Source organism: Aquila chrysaetos, chromosome 3 (assembly GCF_900496995.4).
Source record: "Aquila chrysaetos chrysaetos chromosome 3, bAquChr1.4, whole genome shotgun sequence".
Classification (NCBI taxonomy): Eukaryota; Metazoa; Chordata; class Aves; order Accipitriformes; family Accipitridae; genus Aquila; species Aquila chrysaetos.
In genome coordinates this window covers 14994148-15013382 of record NC_044006.1, presented here as the reverse complement: position 1 = coordinate 15013382, position 19235 = coordinate 14994148, and the positions used below count along the sequence as shown (strand labels likewise).

General features: G+C 46.2%; 1 protein-coding gene across 5 annotated transcripts in view; it reads right to left on the bottom strand.

The window, feature by feature from the left end:
• The window catches only part of TOX2 (TOX high mobility group box family member 2), a 157992-nt gene that overhangs the window by 78748 nt on the left and 60009 nt on the right, over nucleotides 1–19235 (bottom strand). For all 5 annotated transcript variants that reach the window (XM_030009980.2, XM_030009985.2, XM_030009986.2 and 2 more), the window contains exon 2: nucleotides 15615–15680. In XM_030009980.2, the coding sequence (XP_029865840.1) occupies nucleotides 15615–15680 (66 nt within the window). The remainder of the gene's footprint in view (nucleotides 1–15614; nucleotides 15681–19235) is intronic.

Below are 19235 nucleotides of genomic sequence, written 5' to 3'. Positions count from 1 at the left end.
TTGTGCAGGCAGACCAGAGTTAGTGCCATTTACACAAATGGTAGTGAATCACCCACCTAGTTATTTCTTAATGGATTGAGTATCTGTGTTCCTCCTTATCCTGTAATTTAAAAAACTAAATACACAAACCTGTTTATTTGTCTCATCAGGCCCTGAGCCAGCTTTTATTAAGCCTGGGGATACCGTGACAATGGCAGAGCTGCTGCCTCCCATGGATCTGCCCCAGCACTTTACAAGGGAACAATACCAAAACATCCACGTTGATCAGTATGAAAGGGGAAATGCACTACAAAAAAGCCCAAGCCCACATTGAAATCCCTCCCAGAATTCACTTACTTTCCCTTCTGGGGGCAAAACTCACTGAGGCATTGCTGATATAATGCAACTTCCTTGGTACATATAGTGAAGACGTAAAGCTGTAGTCAGAGCACCACTAATGGCTCTTTGAACATCCCTGCTTTATTACTGTATCAGACGAAGCAGGCACGTTTAATGTTTAAACTTCCAATGACAAATGCCTTCAGCAAATATATTTTATGTATTTATTCAGTGCTTCTTAAGTGCCTGTCGCCTTAGCAGCTAAGGTGCTGCTTACCTTTTTTTTTTATTTTATTAAAATTAAGAACATATCAATGCTTTGTAAAACGCCACTTTTTTCCCTCCCCTCTCTCCTCTTTATCCCCAAGAGGAGCTTGAAATCCTTTACCCTTCCATCCACTGCAAAACATTTCAGACTGCCAGGAAGTTGCCGAAATGGGAAAAGGAAATTAACTGAAATCACCAGCACAATAAATCAGCCTCCCACAGTATCCCAAAGACCCTCAGCCCCAGAATCTGGCTCCAGCACGTGGGAGAAGTGCCAAAGCCAGATATCTCTGAGTCAGCTTTGCCAAAGTAAACCCTGAGATGACCCGGCAAGAGCATCTACCCAATTTCAATCTCAACGATTGGGTTTGGGTGGGCGCTGCCTCCAAAACCAGGGCAGGCAATGTCTGTCTGCAGCAAAGCATGATCTGGGTTTGGTTGGTCAAAGGAGATATTACAGATTACCTATGGGATCGGGATGCCTCACTCCTTGCAGACCCTAAATATACAAAACTCATCAACGTGTCAGTCCTCCCAGTCCATGAGATGTCAAGATAATCACCCAGGATCTCTCTCTACCTCCTTTGCATTTGCTGAACCTCTGAGCACCACAATTACAAGCCTTCCTCCACAACCACGAGTGCCAGAATTTCATTCTTTCACTCACTTCTCTAAAGCAGAAGCTGTCATGTCACAAGAGCACAAAGGTGCCGGGCTGTTAGGGAAAGCACGAAGCACCAAGAGACTCATGACCAAATTGTGAGAACTGTAACATGGTGCATGGCCAAATATCCAAATCCGCAGCATAGGCTCTCAGCCTTAAGCCTCCAATATGTGAATTTTGGGAAACAGATTTTATCTTTAAAAATTTTAACAATTTTTTTTTCTCTAGTAAAAAGACGCTTATGTATGGTATCTAAAAGAGGCAGGAACACACACATTGCTGTGAGGGGTTCATCTATGTCTTAAATCACACATACTCATCAAATGCCTTCTAAAGCATTAAGCAACCTGGACAAAATGAATAGCTAGAGTAGGTACCGTCCCTTCAGAGGAAGGGCAAAAAGGAAAACCATCAAATTAACAATCAAAATAGCAGTGTTTCCCTAAAGTAATGACAACTCTCCATCTAGAAGGACAGTCAGGACACCAATCTGCTGGTCACAGCCAGGAGCCTGTAGCAGTGATCACCTCCAATGCTGGTGGTGAGAAAAGACCGTTGTAGGCACTGGCAGCCCTAGAGGCAATGGATAGCATTTGTTCACACAGGGAAGAGCTTTGCAGAGGAGATGAAGGTGCAAGAGGGCTCACATCAACACCAGCACGACCTTCGTCGCATGACCACGAGGGACCCAACCCAATACACAAGGCATGAGGTGGGAGGCACTCCATTAACTGCTGCATCTGAAGAAAACCAGCCCCAGCTATCCGGAGGCCAAACTAACTGAAACACTTAATTCCTTAAGCAGCTGGAGAGGTTTTTCTATTATTTTTACTAGTTTACAACATGCCAGGTAGAACCTGAACTGTTCCAAGGGAAACAGACAGAAGTGGAAGAGCCAAAATGAGAGATAGATGCTAATGGAGAGGCAGGGGAGGCAGGTAACAAAGCCAAAACATCTACCCCATGGTAAAAATTCACATTTGCCCAGTGTACTCAAGGGTGTCAGCTGCCATGTTTCAAATCCAAGCCTGCACAAAGCCTAGATATTTTCACAAACCTGTGATGATTCAAGAGTCAAGTGCTTCTATTGCTAATACTAGCACCAAACCGGGTACCTCAAGAGTCCTACTTGGTGTTACCAAAAAGCATCATCCCAGTCTAGCCCCAAGTATGATCAAAATGGGACAGATCCTTTCAAGGAAGATTACCGGAGAAGCTTGGCTGCAAGATAAGCTGCATTGGTTCTCATCATTTATCCTCCCATCCCTATTCTTGATATCAAATAACAGGAATCTCTTTCCAGACTGGAACAGAGCGAGGCAGAAGTCGGCAATCAAGGATTGCATGGACAAAAGAAAAAATGTGCAAGTAGAAGAGAGTAGGTGTCTATAACATGGACGTTGCAGTAATCCTTGATGCAGAAGTCTGGAAACCAGGGCAAGTAGAAGAACTATACCGCATGTTCAAATCGCAGTGTTTCAAAAATTAAACACTATAGCATGAGCTGCTCAGAGAGCTTCAGTCTTCTGCATTTTACAGAGTGGCTTTCCTTTTTTGATCCCCAGCATCTCTGTGTGACTATGATAAATTCATTCCTGAAGTTGCATTCAAGTGCCCAATAATTTCCATCCTTTCCCTGCAGCTCCTCTCTTGACATTTCATGACCAATTTTCTCAGGAAAAACTTAAAAGGCCTGAGCTCACAGTGTTTTGCTAACTAGTTCTTTGTGCATGCAACCCACACGTGACTGCACGCAGAGCTCTGCGCTTGCACAGGGAGGGTAGATGGAACATTGCATTTGCACAAGCATCAATGTTAACTACACCTGCAAGAAGGCATGCAAATATTCATGCAAAAATACACAGCTTTCAACTTTCTAACACTCAGGTGAGCAAAAATCCTGCTCATTTTATGAAATGGAGCTCCTACAGCTTTGCTACTTTTGATGTAAATAATGTTTCCCTTTCATGCGTTCAGTGCAGGGAATCCTGCCCTGGCATGAGGCTGGGTAGGTGAGGACCACACATCTTCCTTTTGATATTGGTGCGGGCTCCCAGGCTTGTAGCATCCTGACCTGCACGCAGAAGAGCACGACCTGCTACTACCTTGTGCCCCATCCGCTTGCAGAAGTGACAGGCATCCTCCTCCAGCCAGGTCCGGTGTGGAAACAAGCACCTTTTGGATATTTGCTTCCAAAATATACTAGGAATTGCTGAAGCCTGGGAAAAAGACCTCCTTGAGAGAAAAGCAGCCTCCAGCTTTGAGTCCAGCATGGGGAGCATGAGCCCTCAGCGCCACGTAGGTGTCTGGTTTTGTTTAGAAGTCATCTGGAATTCTTAAAATAAATTTGTTAAATTGTCTTCCAGAGACTGATGACTTTTTTTTTCTTTCCCTTCCCTCCTTAATAAACTTTCAGGGGTATCTTTATTGTTATGTCTAATTTTAGAGAAAACTAACATTTCCTGAGATTCAATTTCTCTCATAATTGTTGGAAGGAAACTAAATTGTCTGCTGTAAACATTCACTGTATTGTGTGAAAAGTATCTTTATTACAGCCCACTGGGAATACTAATAAAATTCCCAATCCTAGCCCTTCCTCACTTTTTTTTTTTTAAGCTCGCTCTTTTCTCTCATATACCCATTAATGTCAGTTCAAACATTCTGCAGTCGAGATATGAGAACTTAAAATATATTATTTAACAATCAAGGGTAGAATAAAGACTTGCGAGCAGTAAGATCCTTTCTGCCTTCTTTTTCAGTGCTTTCTATTACAGAAAATGAGAATGGCTATTCCATTTGTCTGTGTGCGTGCTTAGAGTTGATGAAAAAAATCTCATTAGTTTAGTCTGACATATACTCAATACAGTCTATGTACATATTTTTTTTCATTTTATTCTACAGCTGCAAAATGATACTAAATTTCATCAGATTGGAACGAAAACTGTGGTCTTGGAACATTTCCCTTTAAGGGTCTTATATTTATTCAGAATTCATGAATCATTTTCCAGTAATACAACTATAATTATTCTTAAAGTGTTATGTTTGAAGGTTTAATATGAAATACTTGCAAAAAGCTCTTTTTCACTTTGATAGTTTGTAATCTTCATGGTAATCAGATCAGTTAGCTCCTTCACACAGCAGCCAGGAAAATACAATTTAATATGAATCTCATATTCTTCACTCATGTTTTAATTAAAGTAATAAAAGCTAAGTCATATTTTGCCCTTTACAGTGTACACAGATGTATAGACCTGAGCTATACAGCATCAGCTTAGACACTTTTGATGGCTGCTGATGGATTTCCTAGTTTAAGATAAATTTAATTCAGGCTTGCTCAGAGGCTGCTGGTCATGAAAGCAGTGTCACCGAGGAGTGAGACCCAGCATGGTCCTTGGCAGAACTGCAATATGGGTGATGGGTGCATGGGCCAAATGCAGAGCTCTGGGTCAGCTTTGCCACCTTTCACCCTGCCAGTAGGAGCTAAGACTGCTGCGATAGCAGTCCTTCAGCTGAGTCCAGTGCCAGAGCATACCTTCCTGTGAAAGACTAGCACATCCCTAAATACCTCTGATTTTTGGTTCCCATCATAGCTCTGACCAGCCTGGTGTAATGCCTCACCCGACAGGGAAAGATCTAAGCCTTCCTCAAAGGAGCAGAACCACATAGGACTGGTGGCATGCATGCTCCCCTCCCTGGGCAGCTGCAATGCACGCTCCCCACGCATGGTACCCACATCGCACGCTCACCTTCTCCCTGGTTACCTACATCAGCACGCTCCCCTCTCCCGGGCACCCATGGTGCATGCTCCCCTCCTGGGTACCCACAACACATGCTCCCCTGCCTGGGTTACCCATGGCACCCACGCTCCCCTGCCCAGGTACCTGCCAGCTGCACCCACTCTGAACTGCTTAGGCTTCAGGAAGGAGGATGCCCAGAGGTCTGCTGAACAAATCCTGCAGCTGAAGCAGAAGAGCTAACCCAACCGACCTGTTGTGTGCAGGCACCAAGCCAGCCCATTCACATGGGTTGGCTCCCCATGAGGTCCCTCCACTTTGTCAGAGCAGTGAGGGGTCGGGTACCATTTCACGATCCCAGGCAAGCTGCCAGAGCACTGCTGGACACCAGTTCGGGTCCACTGCTCCGCCCAACCGCACGAACGAGTAGAGGTTGGAGTGAATGCCTGACTCTGAGCGTAAGGAGGTGGATGGCCGTACTTGGGATACATGACCCTCGTCATTCTCCAGTACCTGCAGAGCCCCAAGATGCTCTGCTGAGCAGGTCAGGCCATTGTAGGGCTGGAGTAGAGCTCAACCTCGCACATGCCCAGGGCAGTCCCAGAGCCAACATGGAGAAAAGGGCTCATTCTGCAGCCAGCCGAGACTACGGAGGGGTCTTCCTTTCTGCACAGGCCTTTGTCCAAACTCTGAAGTGGAAAATAATGCTTTCCTGCTGGAAGTGGCTCCCCAGTTAATCACTCTGTTGTGACAGCAGACCCAAACACTGGCTCAGGCTGGGGCTCCGATGAGAAGAGAAGTAATCAATCAGTTGGGAAAGGAAATCACAAGAGCAACAGGCTGGGTTTTTTTTCATATTCCTGCAGCCCAAGGTGCTACATTTCCACAAATAAACAAAATTTTCCAAAGCCACTCCCCAGAGGTCCATTAAAGAGGCAAACCAACCTCTGCAGGAGCCAAAACCAAGCCCCCCAACAGGATGCAGTAGAAAATCTTGCTTGTCACAGCTAACCGATAGTGATGTTATCACATTATCAGAGCTCAGCATCAATCGTTAGCATGTAAAGACCTGGCTTCCAATCACACTGTGTCACAGCGGGTAATTCGGGAGACAAGCAGCGAGGAATTAGCACAGTGCGAGATGCTGGAGGATCTGAAGGCAGAAACAGCTTGTGCATAAAAGCTCCGGGATTGCCTTTGTCTGAAGTAACAGCCACCACTCAAGGACAACCAAGCACCCTCCCAGGAGCAGCAGTACCTCAGGCGGTTTAAAGCACACATTAGCACCATATTAATGTGATACCTATGCTTCAAAGGTGACCTGCTCCCTCCAGAGCTGCCCCAGGTTCCCCCACGTGTAGGTCTCCACCTTGCCCTGGGGCATACCAACCATCAAAGGCAGGAGCTCTGCGTACACCACGTGCAGTCCCTTTAGAGCAGTGTTGAACACAGTGGGTAATCTTTGATAAAGTGACACTTTGTTGGCTAAAGGATACTGCACACCACCTTCCTCTATATTTTGTTGCTATTTTATGAGCTGTTGGCTTTACGAACTCATCAGCATTGCTGGATAGCCAGCCCATGCGTTCTCATGTCACAGGAGTCACCATGCACACCAGCAGATCGCCTTCAGTGTTATTTAGTCTGACGGGACCTCAGCTGTGCCCCATGGTACTCTGAAGCAGTCCCGGTTACTCCGTCTCCTTCACCCTCCAGCACACAGGGAGCATTTCTGTGATCTCGGATCCACATTTCCTTCAGCCCCACTGGTGGGCATCATGGCATTTCAGCACCAAGAAACACCCATGTCCAACCCTCTATCAGAACTCGTCCTGGTATTAATATTTTCTATATGTAAAACTTTGGATCAAGACACAACAGCAGCAAATGCTGTGTCTCAGTGGGATACACATTGTCCTGCTGCTGCCCTCTCTCTGCCAGCCGCCAGGTACCCACCATCCCGGGCAGGTGGAGCATGGGCTGGACCTGGGCTGCCTCCAACCCTGGACCACTCTCCTGCTTTGACTGGGTTATTCTTCTTATTATTTTTTAAATGTTTTGGTGCTTATGGACTTCTTCACTGCAAAAGAAATCAGCTCTGTTTGAAGGTCCTCATGCACATTTTGATCACACACCTCGCAGACTGCGGGCTACAATCAGGCATGCTGCTTAGTACAGGCAGTCTTTACCATTGGGTCAAAAACAATCTCTGAGATGATTCAGATCCCAGAAAATCCAAGAAAGACTTGGGAAAGAGAAGGAAAAATTACTGCTCAGACTGACCCAAGGGCATAGCTGGCTGCGAGCACCGGGAAGACCTTGGAGGAATGGTGGACGCCATGCCTAGCCCTCCGGCTGCCAGCCACAGTGCGTGTTATTCCTCTGCTTTCCGACCACTGCTCCAATGCACCCAAGGATCTCCTTCTCCATCCTGCCTTTGCCCCTAAACCTAAATCTATTCAAGAACCTCAGTTCCTTGATGAAATGTCTATGCATGAAATTCAAGCACCACAACAATTTCAGAGTTTTCTGTCCCTACAAGGCACTCTGTGTCATGTGACAGATATCTTCAACTGTATAAGATGCTATTTCTTTTTTTTCCCCCAGAGTAAATGCAATAGAAACAGAGACTACCCATTTCGGTCTAGGAACTGCTCAGTTACATTAGCTTTTCACTCTGTGATGCTTGGTGGCTGTTTTTCAAACACCCTATTGTTAACAACTTAGGAATCCTTTGAGACCAAGGGTTGAAGATGATGTTCATTCTGCTTGTAATACCAAGGGATTTTTTTTATTATCATTTTATTTAAGCACTACAGCTGACCCTCCACCAGCAATAGAAGCTTCTCTTGCTATGACTAAGTTACAGGAATCGCTTTCTGACTGCACCTTTCAAAAATTTCACTGTCACATAGGAGTTCATGCAAAATTCACAAACCTGGATCATCAGCTGTAGTTGTGCTCACCTCCAAAACCCCGCCTGGAAGGGTTTCCATTAGCTGCTGATTATAATAAATGACATGTAACAGTCTATTGTTCATTCTAAAATAGTACATGAGATTCTTCCTGAATCATCTGCTGAGAAAGGCTTTTAATATCTATCAATGTCTTCCCTCTATTTTTTGTTCTCTAGCACAACATATGAAATTATACAGTATTACTCAAAGAACAGCAGGGTAAGAGCAAAATCTGTATCTTAGCATGGGTGCCTGCTGCAGCACGCACTCCCAGCTTCCACTGCACTGCCAAACTCTGTTTAATCCTCTCTTTCAACTTTGAGGCCATAAAAAGCTCTCACTTCTCTTCACTAGGGGCCTTCTATGTATATATGTCCTAGCAACATTTGCAAGATATCACTGTAAAGGGATTGGGGAGTCATCAGTTTTTTTACTTTAAGGTGTACTCTGCCCCTGTTGTAGTTGACTCTAGACTTCAAAAATACAGACTATTTGCCGATTGGAAGAGACCAGGATGCTGTACAGAGGCACGAGAGTGAAGCCCAAGGAGCACAAGAGTACTGGAAATTCAGGAGCATCAGAGCTCTCTACGCGTGGGGGACAGGTTCCCCCTTGTTTAAACCCTTCTCCTTATATCAGTGATTTTCTCTAACACTGACCATCCTCCAACTATCATCTGTTCCTGTGATCAATAGATCAAACCATTCAATAGCAAAATCAATAGATTATTAAGACGTCGAGACATGTGTCCTCAAAGTTAAAACAAACACAAGTTTCTTCATGTGCAAAGACTGATCAGACTCTTTAGAAACACAAAAGTTCATCAGGGGACTTGAGTGGAAATCGCACGAGGAATAACCTCCTGTGGGCTCTAATTTTTCCTCCACCACTCTGCTGTGCAGTCTCTACTATGACAAGACTCAAGAGAAGGATCACCCTAAGGTATGGCTCAGCCACATGTATGGTCTCCTGGTTTCTTCTAGCCTTTCTTCTGGAGCAAACCCAGGCCTGAGACAGCGACTGTAGTGACCATGAGGAACCTGCTGCACCTTATGAGCTTCAGGGACAAACAAATTGCTGGAAACTCCTCCAAATTCACACGTCCTGATAGGTCAGGGATCAACCAACATGAGAACATTTTATGCCTGAGCAATTGCATGCTGTCGCTTCACTGCCAGTGACAGAGCATCTCTACCCAAGCCACTGATGGAGGCAAACCCAAAGTCCATATTGGTCCTGTTTTACACCTTTCTACTAGGGAGGAAGGAGCTAGAACCAGGGGACGATGACTCACATCTTCATTAGCAGCACTGAATTGCCCTCACGCTGCCTGGGGCTCCATGGCCACTTCAGGACTGCAGTCGTCACATCCTGGCTCCTCGGTCCCCAGGGGGGAAGGGGACCCCCACAATCGCATGGCACGGATGTGCCCCAGAGCCAGGTTTATTTTATCAACTGTTGACATTTTGCTGCAATTCAGTTGAGATTGGTGGGAGGCCCAGGAGGTGGGAGGACAACACGTCTGCCAGTATTATGACAAGGTTTGATGGCATATTTTATAGCAGAGGCTGCCAAGATGAGCTCTGTCTAGTCTGGAGCGTTAGCGGAATGAGAGGAAGGTATCTGCAGCTTCCCGCACTGTCATTAATTTCTAATTATGATATCACTTGCTTTCTACATTATTGCTTATTTACCAAACACAGCTTTATTGTACTGTCCAGTTCCTTATAACTAGCAAACCCATTGTTATGCTAAAATGAATGTTCTAAATGTTATTTATTATTTGATAAACCTTGTGTAACCCTGAATGAGGACATTAAATGGCAAGAACACTACTTCAAAATCCCATTTTAAATAAGTCACCAAGACAGCTGTGCCTTTATAAAACACATTAGAGTGGCACTCAGAGCACATATGGCTCAGGGATATATACAAATTATACAATTTCTGTCATTCGATCAAATAAGAGGGACGTTTTGACCCCAGAAATGAGTCAAATGTAAGTTGTAATTCAAGCCCCACCGGAGGCCCTGGTGGTAATGTATCCTGACGGCTGATCAAAGAGCCCTGACCATTTGACCCACCAGATCAGCGACTTACTGTATCTATTATGGCTAATACAGACCCCAGCTTGAAGATGTATGGAGATAAACAGATAAAGGGCAATAGATACAGTAGATAAATGTTGATTTATACACATCCAAGCACACGGATACATACGCAGATGGATTTCACACGTGCTGAAAGGGGCAGGCATGTATAACCCCACACTAACATTTATATTGGAACACATTTGAAGACAGATGTTGTATATGTGTGTGTGCACATGACAAATACAATCTCTCTTAGCTCCATTTCCCTTGGTGCATCAGTGTAACCCCCGCACTCAGCTGAGCTCCTGCTGATTTGCACACAGCCAGAGAAAAACCCACCTTCCATTTTATGCACATGCTGCCACATACAAACACATCTATGCCCACAGATCTACTTTCTCAGCAGTATAAACATGAGCAGCTCCATCCATGAGTTACTCAGACTCACCCTAGTGCACACAGCCCAAACTAAAGCCCTCTTTGCTGCTCTGCAGGGTCATCGACATCAGGTGTCTCACCAGGGCTGGGTGAAATCATGCTTTTCCAATGCTGCGGTGCAAACCTGCAGCCCCTATGCATGTCCACAGGACAGATGTGGTTCCTGGCAGCCAAGACCTGACATTTTTGATGCACAGATTGGCAGCATGAGTGTGCCAGCAAGAGCATCGTATAAGAACAGCATCAGGAGGAGGAAATGGTGTGCAAATAACTTTCTGTCAATTTAACTACCATATTTTCAACACTCGCAGTTAAAGCAGTGGGGTCCTATCTGTCCTCTCAGTTACAAAAGCAAAATGTTGCTTATGTGGATGCGCCTCCCTGGCCTGAATAAACTATACTGATGTATAACAGCATTTGCATAAGGAGTCACACAAATTAACTTGTTGGTACAGAAACAGGCACGTTGCTCAGCTGGAATAAGCCGTGCACTGAAAGCTCCTGAGATTAGGCAGAGTGCAGGATCAAAAATGCCCAGCGGTAAGTAATCAGCTCTTTTGTCTTTCGAAGCTGCCCATTGCCCTGCCAACAGTCAGAGACATGCCATGGAGAGAGGAGAGATGTGGCAAACGCTCCCCTAAGGTTTTCCGTAATGTCCCTCCAAGGACCAGGCACAGAGTCACATCCCTGCTCCCAACAAGCTGAGGGACTGTTCCCAAACCCGTGCCAGGGGTTGGCTGTTCCCACACCCTGCATCACGTCATCCCCAGCTCCCTGGCAAGGTATTTCCTGCGTTTATTCACCCGTAATGTGGGATAATGGTACCTTCTTGCAGGGTATTCCCAGCTGTAGTTAATTCATGCTTATAAAGCACTTGTGGAGTCTTCCTGCAAGTGCAAAAGTCTTGATGCCAAACAAAACCAACCTCATTCCTGTCCAGCTACATGAGGAATTTCCCAACCTTTGCCTTTCCTGGGGTTACTCTCTCTATCACAAAGACCTTAATAAATGCCTTTTCTTACTCATTTTTGAGGGTGTTTTTATTTAAGAGCACTATTGCATTTTTACTCATCTTTCAGAGTACATCATATGGCTGGTAATCTGTCCATTCCCTGGGATTTTTGCATTACTTAATTCCTTGTCTTTGTTTGGGGAGGGCAGGGGGGGAAGAAAGAAAGAAAATTGACAGGGGTGAGGAATGATGCTCTGCCGACTTCATGAGACACAACAGATACCTCAGTCATCTCGGGGGTCAAATGTCCGCGATGGTTTGATCAGATGTCAAGTTGCATTTATACTCTGGCCCCTGTTGGGGGTTGAATTACATTTCACATTTGACTCACTTCTGGGGTCAAATGTCCCTTCTATTTGATGGAACAAGAGGAATTATTTTCCCCAAGCAGGCTGTGCTGGCATGGGCCTGGATCTGTCAGCACTCTCATTATGTTTTAAGCTCCTGTATTTCTGCATTTCGTTCTCAGCTGAAACCAACCCCTTTTGAGACGACAACAAGAATGCAGCCGATAGCACATAAGCAATCCCATCAGGTAAGATGAGGGGAAGGAGATGATCAGCTGGCTTTCAGATGTTTTGGACGGTGTTTTGTTTGGGTTTTTTGAGGGGCTTTTGGTTGTTTCCCGCCCCCCGCCAAGTTAGCAGCTCTGCAGGGTAGGGAATGATGAAGGAGAGGCAAGCAGATCCCAGTCCTGGCTTTACCACACTCTTGCCATGAGATACTGCAGAAACTCCTTAGGATCCAAAACCATACAAGGGGCTGAGATAAGCTGATGTCAGGGTGCTGCAGGAAAGTGATGCCATCCGAGGACTGCTCAGCACAGGAGCTGCCCTAACCGCACTGCCTCGGTAGCTCCAGTTGTAAAATAAGAATAATCTTATCTGTGTGATGGGAAAGGTTGACTCAAGAGCTTAAACAGTTGCTGGATCTCTTGGCAGAAAGCATAAAGCATTGCACTGACAGGCAGGAGCCATTTAAACCCCCCTGGGTTTAAACCAGGGTGGGGGGAGAAGTGAATTCTCCCTAAACCGAATTCTGCTTTCCACCTAACTCCTTCTAGGCATTTTGAAAGAAAAATTGCAAGGTAATACAGTATTTCCTATAACAAAGACTACCGAACCTCTTCCATCTGTGGACCCCTAAAAATTTTCCAGCTGAAATGAAGCCACACACAGAGGTGAATTTCTTGCTTGCCTAGCCCTTCCCACTCATCTCGAAGCACAGAGGGGCTGAAAGCCCTTGTGCAGGTCCAGGGGATTTCAGCATGACAGTCTCACCCCAGGCCATCACAAGCATGCTGGTATCTGGGGAGGTCACCGTGTAGCGCAAAACTAGGGTAAATAAGCAAACGTGCCCTAAAACAGGCAATGTGAAGCTAAGATTTCCCACCATTAATGCTGGACGTCCCAGCCCCTGCACCTAAGCTGGGCTCAGTGTGAAGCTGTGTCTACTGTGGAGAGCTGCAGATGCCTAATGGTGCCCAGTGCAACCAGTTTAAGACAAAAATGTGGAAAAAACCCCCAACCCACCAGGCCTATCTATTACAGTGTGATGACTTCAGTAATTAGTGTGTATGATTTGTCTTTGTCCCCAAGGATCCCAAGGGCTGAGTGATATCCTGTGTGTGCTGCACAGGCATCTCGGGGCCGGTGATTTAGCAGCCTCTCAAGCAAGATTGTGAAACCATGCTCCTGCTGTTTAATGTACTCATTCAGGTTACAACAGGTTTAGCAAACAATAAAAAAACATCTGGAACCCCCATTTAAATAGAAGAGTTGTGTTATTAGTAATAAAGTCATGACTGGTGCTATAAAGTGTGCTCTGGTGAACAATGTGCAGGTAAATAAAGGGAGATGAAGAACTAATGAGGGTGAGGGAAGAAGGCTGTATCTATTTTTCATGTCAGTCCCCACTCCTGATAGGGCTTTTGCTCCAGGATATAAAGCAGCAGCACAGCCCCCGTGCACAAACCCATGCCTGTGACGGGGGGTACCTGCCCCCTGCTCACCCTCTGCCAAGAGAAGGATACTTCCTCCCTTTTCATCCTTAACTGCTATTTCAAAATAGGAAATAAAGGTCACCAAGTAAATAGAGAACAAATGAAGAGTAAACTTCTATTTCCCAGGTTACAGGGATCTAAGCTGGTTTGGTTTACCCTTCTCCCAGGTTCAAACAGTACATGAATCCTCCACGACATGATAGCCTCTATTTTTATTCAGAAGTCAGCCCTCCTCCTCCTCCTCAATCGTGACACAGCAAACTATTCCCCACCCCGCAGCATCACTTCTGATTTCCCTCCAACTGCCTCCAACTGCCTCCAACTGCCAACGCGTGTGGGAAGCGGGATGCAACAGGGGCAGTGAAGTGATTTCTGTTGATGTAGAGTAGGAAAGACAAATGGTTCACGCTGGCTGTGGTTCAGTCCCAGTCCAGTCCAATCCCACAGGCACATCATGGCCAGAGAATGTGGCCAGCTGCTGAGCCAGTGCTGCCAGCCCTTCCCGATGAGGCTGTGAAATAGTTGTCCCTTGGGAGTTTTTAAAGGCAGAATATCTATGACAACTACCCCCGTTAGCATCCACCACTTGCTTGTAGGCTCTGCACAGCCCTGCGGAGCACAGGGCAGGGATGGGCTGACCACGGGCCGGGGCAGCTTGGGGTCACCCTGTTCCTTTCTGCGTTAGCTCAACCTCTGGCAATTCCTGGCTCTAACAATCAACCACATGCTGTTGTTGATCGACTATATATTTGTTTCTGCTGAATCACTCAATAGCACAAGGTTTGCGGTTCCTTCCCCACCCTCTGGAAATCCTTCTCACCCGAGAACAGCCCTCTCCCCTCGCCTCGGCGGTGATGGCTTTGTGTGCCGCCTTCGAAAGCCAGAGCAGGAACAACTCTCCCGAGCAACGAGCCAACACACTGCAGCACTCTAAGGTGGCAAACAACAGGTTTTCATCCTGTTATCAGTTTAATATGCATATATTTTAATCGCTGCTGGTATCTGAGTTAGAAACACCATGGATGCCTTGTAATACCCAGCGATGCTGCGGTAAGTACCAAACCCCAGCAGCACAAGCACACCATAACCTCGCTCCAGGCCACACACACCAGGTCCAGGGCAATAGGAAGCTGGCAGCATCTTGAGCTGGATGGAAATCATCACACACCTGCTTTTAAAATTTTGGAACGCATCACTTTCACATGACATAACCCTGCAGAGCCCATGGTGCACATGGCTGCAGTCAGCAGGGCCTCACAATGAAACGGCCCAACACAGCCCAAAAATGGGATGCTGAAAAATATTAGCAATGAACTTGCACCTTCCCTCACAAGGCAGCTGGATGCGATGAGATGCTTTGCCCCGAGGGTGCAGCATCAGGCACCTCAAAGATGCACTGAATCCCCAGCACGCTCTAGTCATGCTGGACTACCACAGTGGGATGCAGATGGGACCATCCTTCATCTCCTGGTCAGGAGGACAGGTAAGCACGTGCTGAAGTCCTCACCTCCCAGCAGGACCTAAGCATGGGCTTAACTTTATATATGTTTAGGGTTCCACTGAATGGACATGTCTGTATCATGTGTATCCAAGCCCAGAGAGAGCCCTGAAGGCTCAGGCACCTGCGAGACGTGAGCACTTCTATTCTGGTCCTCCACGTGTGGGTTTATAGTTCCAAAACAGGAAACCTTTGATTCCTTTTTCTCCCTGAGCCAGCTAACTGTTAATCTATTTAGCTACAGGAAATACTCTGCGTGAGGGAAGGAGACACCTGAACTACACACGATACTTGGAAACCTCACCGCATGCAGAAACACCAATTGCATCTTCATTTTGAGTGAAGGATGCTGAGGAAAAGCTTTTCAGCCTCATTGGAGAGTTGTGGCGAAGCCGGGCTCCAGCGATACACAGCAGCACTGGCATGCAAGCGCATCCCTCTCCCTGTACTGAGTGCATCCACTGCTGCTCCTTGGCAGCCGCCGGGTTGACAGCTCTGACCTCCTCCGTGCACCCTCCTGATGTCCCAGGAGTGCAGATTCACAGAGAGCTCCTAGAATTTGTGCTTGGGCATAGCCTAAGTCCCTTAGAAAGTCTCACCACACTGCCCACCCAAGCAAATTGACGCTTACCTGATTTGCTGATAGAAACTCCTGGGCGTTGTCATTCATTCCCATGTACATGTTCTCCCCATCAAACTAGAAAGACAAAAGAAAGTCAGAGTTAGTGAAATACCATCTGCACACCAGGGTCACGTGCATCCCAAATACTTTCCTGGCTCTTCACGTAAAGAGCCAAAATTCCCAGAAGAAAATCCTGAGCTGCTCCTTTAAAACTTTTCAGCATGGTTATTTGCAATGGGACATGGTAACATAGCACGATTATGTTATTTTTTCAGTGAAATAATGAATTAATCACTCCAATTCAAACAAATAAGCCAAACATGTGCAAAACCACAGATGTACCCAGCGGCAAAGATCACCCAAATAAGTTCTAGCTAAAATTCCTACTAGACCATCAATCAGCTTTAAAAAGCCAACTTCCATCGACGGAAGTTTCCATGACAGGTAGGTCCCATTCAAGCCTCTTCCAGACACCTACGTATCCCTTAACCCACAAAGGAAACCTACAGCAGCAATGCAGAAAGCCACTCCAGACCATATATGAGGGGGTCTCTATGCAAAGCCTGATTCCCCAGCCTGATAGTTTGTTGTTCTTTGCAAACTCTGGCTGCAAGAAGGCACATTTCCCCCCCCATTTCCACTTCCCCTGCCTGCTCTGCCAGGACTCTGCCTCCATGGCTGGGTGAGAGGCAGGGCAGCCTGAGCACAGTGCATTCGCCTGTGCCCCCACGGCTCCTGCAAACACACCTGCCCCCTCCACCCAGTTCCAAGCTGCTAATCCACTTATTAGGCTACAAAATCCCCATGGAGAACTGCAAAACTCTTCTCATTAATTAGCTACAACGGAAGCTTTTCACTTGCTCCCATTCCAAATGAAGGAAAAAAGCCCTCCAGGATTGTCTCCGGCTTGAAGTATGGCTGGGGCAGTTCTCAAGGCTAAGTTCACAAATTAATTATGGCAATAAAATGGGCTATGCCATAAAACACTCCCGAGACAAGGATGAAGGTACCAGCTGTGAATGACACCATATACTTAACAAGGGGAATAGCCAACCCTCTTGCCCTTACAAGCCAGATGATGAATTGAAGATTGTTCACCCCGTGCACGTCCTCTCACTCTCTGATAGAAAGCTGATACCAGTTATGCCTTAACAGAAATGGGCCATATTAAGAAAAATAAAAGAGAAATCTAAATAAAACCAGGTGAAGATTTTCAGTGTAGACTATTAATTACACTTCAATTTCTCAGAGTGCTACAGGATTAGCTATTAAAGTCAGCAGTTAGTAAAGCCAAGTGGGGGTAACTCAGCTCTGCTTGGCATCAGACACCCTCTAATTGCCAAACCATCCTCTGGGATAGCAGAGCAAACCAATTAAAAGCAGCAAAATTAGAGCGGGTATTGTGACACTCATTAACTAGTACCAATAGCAGCCACAGCAGGGTGGAAGGGGATCCCTGTGCAAACGCAGGATTTCGTTAAACCCATCAGCGAGGCAGGAGCCATGGGATGCAGCGAGCATAGCCAGCCCTACGGGCTTGCTGGGACAAGCAGCTCTCCCAGAAGCCAGCCGGGTGCTATCCACTTTAAACTGAATTTCCCTCCCTGTAAAATGACCGCTGGCATAGCTGGCTCCTGCTAACACGGTTCCAGCTGGAGCTGCCATGCTTCCAGGCATGGAGACTCAGTCAGCTCTATGGCCTAAATACCCTCTGCCAACCCGACCAACCCCAGTGGAGAAGGCTGAATTTGCAGAAGAGGTGGCACAGTTTGGTGGAGGTGCTCAGCCCTGCGGCAGCTGGACCCAGGCACTGTGGGAGGAGCCGGTCTCTGACTTGGCAGGGGCAGCAGCATGGTTTTGAGGAGTCAATCTTTTTGGAACAGGCAAAATTATGGTCCTGAGGTCCCACTCCCAAGCTCTTTTGGGGACCACCCCACCAAAAAACCATCAGGTGGATCCTGGAACCTGAGCAGACACCCCAAGGCTGTGCACCATATGGATGTATGGCCCTTTCTCGTGCTCCAATCTGCAGTGCCAGAGCTTTGCGTCAGGTCGGCTGCACAGACACGCTGCATGGCACTGCGGGATGCTTAAAAGCTATTGCGTCTTGAGACTGCACACTGAGATGCTGCAGGTGAGCTGCACAAGAGCTGTCCAGCAAGCAGCCCTGAAGAGAGATAAAATATTCCAGTGGGGAAATAGTCCTCCCTGTCCCTGGAACCGGTCAGGAATTTGCACTGCAGAAATATTTACTTCCACATCAGGAAAAGAAAAGCTCCTTCCTAAGTAAAAGCTTTGCCCCTCTGAGAGATTTAAATACACAGATGATACACATCCATCCACCCCCCTTCCTTGCAAACACACACCTCACTTTTGTCCTCCTCCAGCACAGTATTTTGCAGATCTAGACTGAGACCTGTTTGAAACAGCTCTTCTCCAGAAAACAAAACTCACCTGGCAATCTACATTCAGAAAACAAAAAGTATCTTTCACTGGGGAGGTCCAGGGCAGGACAAGCACTCTGCTTTCTCTATATCATTCTGTTTGTCAGAATGTATTTTTTTTTTATGGCTTTCTACTGTTCCCCTACCTCCGCTCCACACTTCCTTCTGGCCTTGATGCCTTCATAATAACTGTAATGAATCCTGCCTTCAAAATTACTGTGCCTCTGATTGCCAGTCTGAGCAGCGAGCCTGAAAATCAAGACTTGAAATGCAATGGAAACTTTGGAAATTCCCCACTGCTGATTGGATTTTTTTCCCCTCTCCTCCAGGCTATGAGGGTGCAAACAAATTTATTAGAAATTCTCCCATCAGGATATTTTTTCAATTAGATGTTTGCCACTTATACACCAGCCAGGTGGAGCAGATAAGTAATGTGCTCTCCCTCTTCTCATTATTGTTTCGCTACAGAATGCGCTTCAAAACAATCAGCGCCATCATTCCAGGTAGATTTATGGCAGAAACAGATATTTTAATATTTCCCTTTGGTTACAAACGCTTCCTCCCTTTTCACTTTGGTCTAACTCCCGATGCATGTCAAGCCTCCCAGGCAGTTCCAGACCTGGGTGCATCGATTCATCACCCTCTGTGCCCCCCAAAATTGATCAAACCTGTATTGAATGATGTGCACATGTGGAGTGGTGGGTATCATTTTCAAGTCCTAACTTGAAAGGCACATACTCTCGTGCAATTGTCTTAATTATCCATTTGCTCTTTTGTAATTATTTAATTTTTGTTATTCTTTGGCTAATAGAAGCAGCCTATTAAACAAATCAGTGGCTGTGGCTAATTCTCACTCTCTCCTGCATGGAATGAGCAGGAAGCTGAGGTGAGCCGAGATCACTCTCAGCTTGTAGTGCTTTGCCTCCATGACATGGTGTTCGCTTAAAGACCTGGGAAATGCAAACCCTGTGTAGCCAAGTTGGGAAATTGGGAGAGGCAGGTAGATGTGATTAATTGCTTTTCTTTCATCTGAGACTTGGACCCATTTTTATCTAACTTGCACTGACTTACATTAGCGATGGTTGCCTACAAGCACTACTAGAATCAAGGACCTCTACTCCAGAAAGGACCCGTGAAGCCCCACTTTGCTAAATCCTAACTCAAACTTGTCTCACATAACATGCTC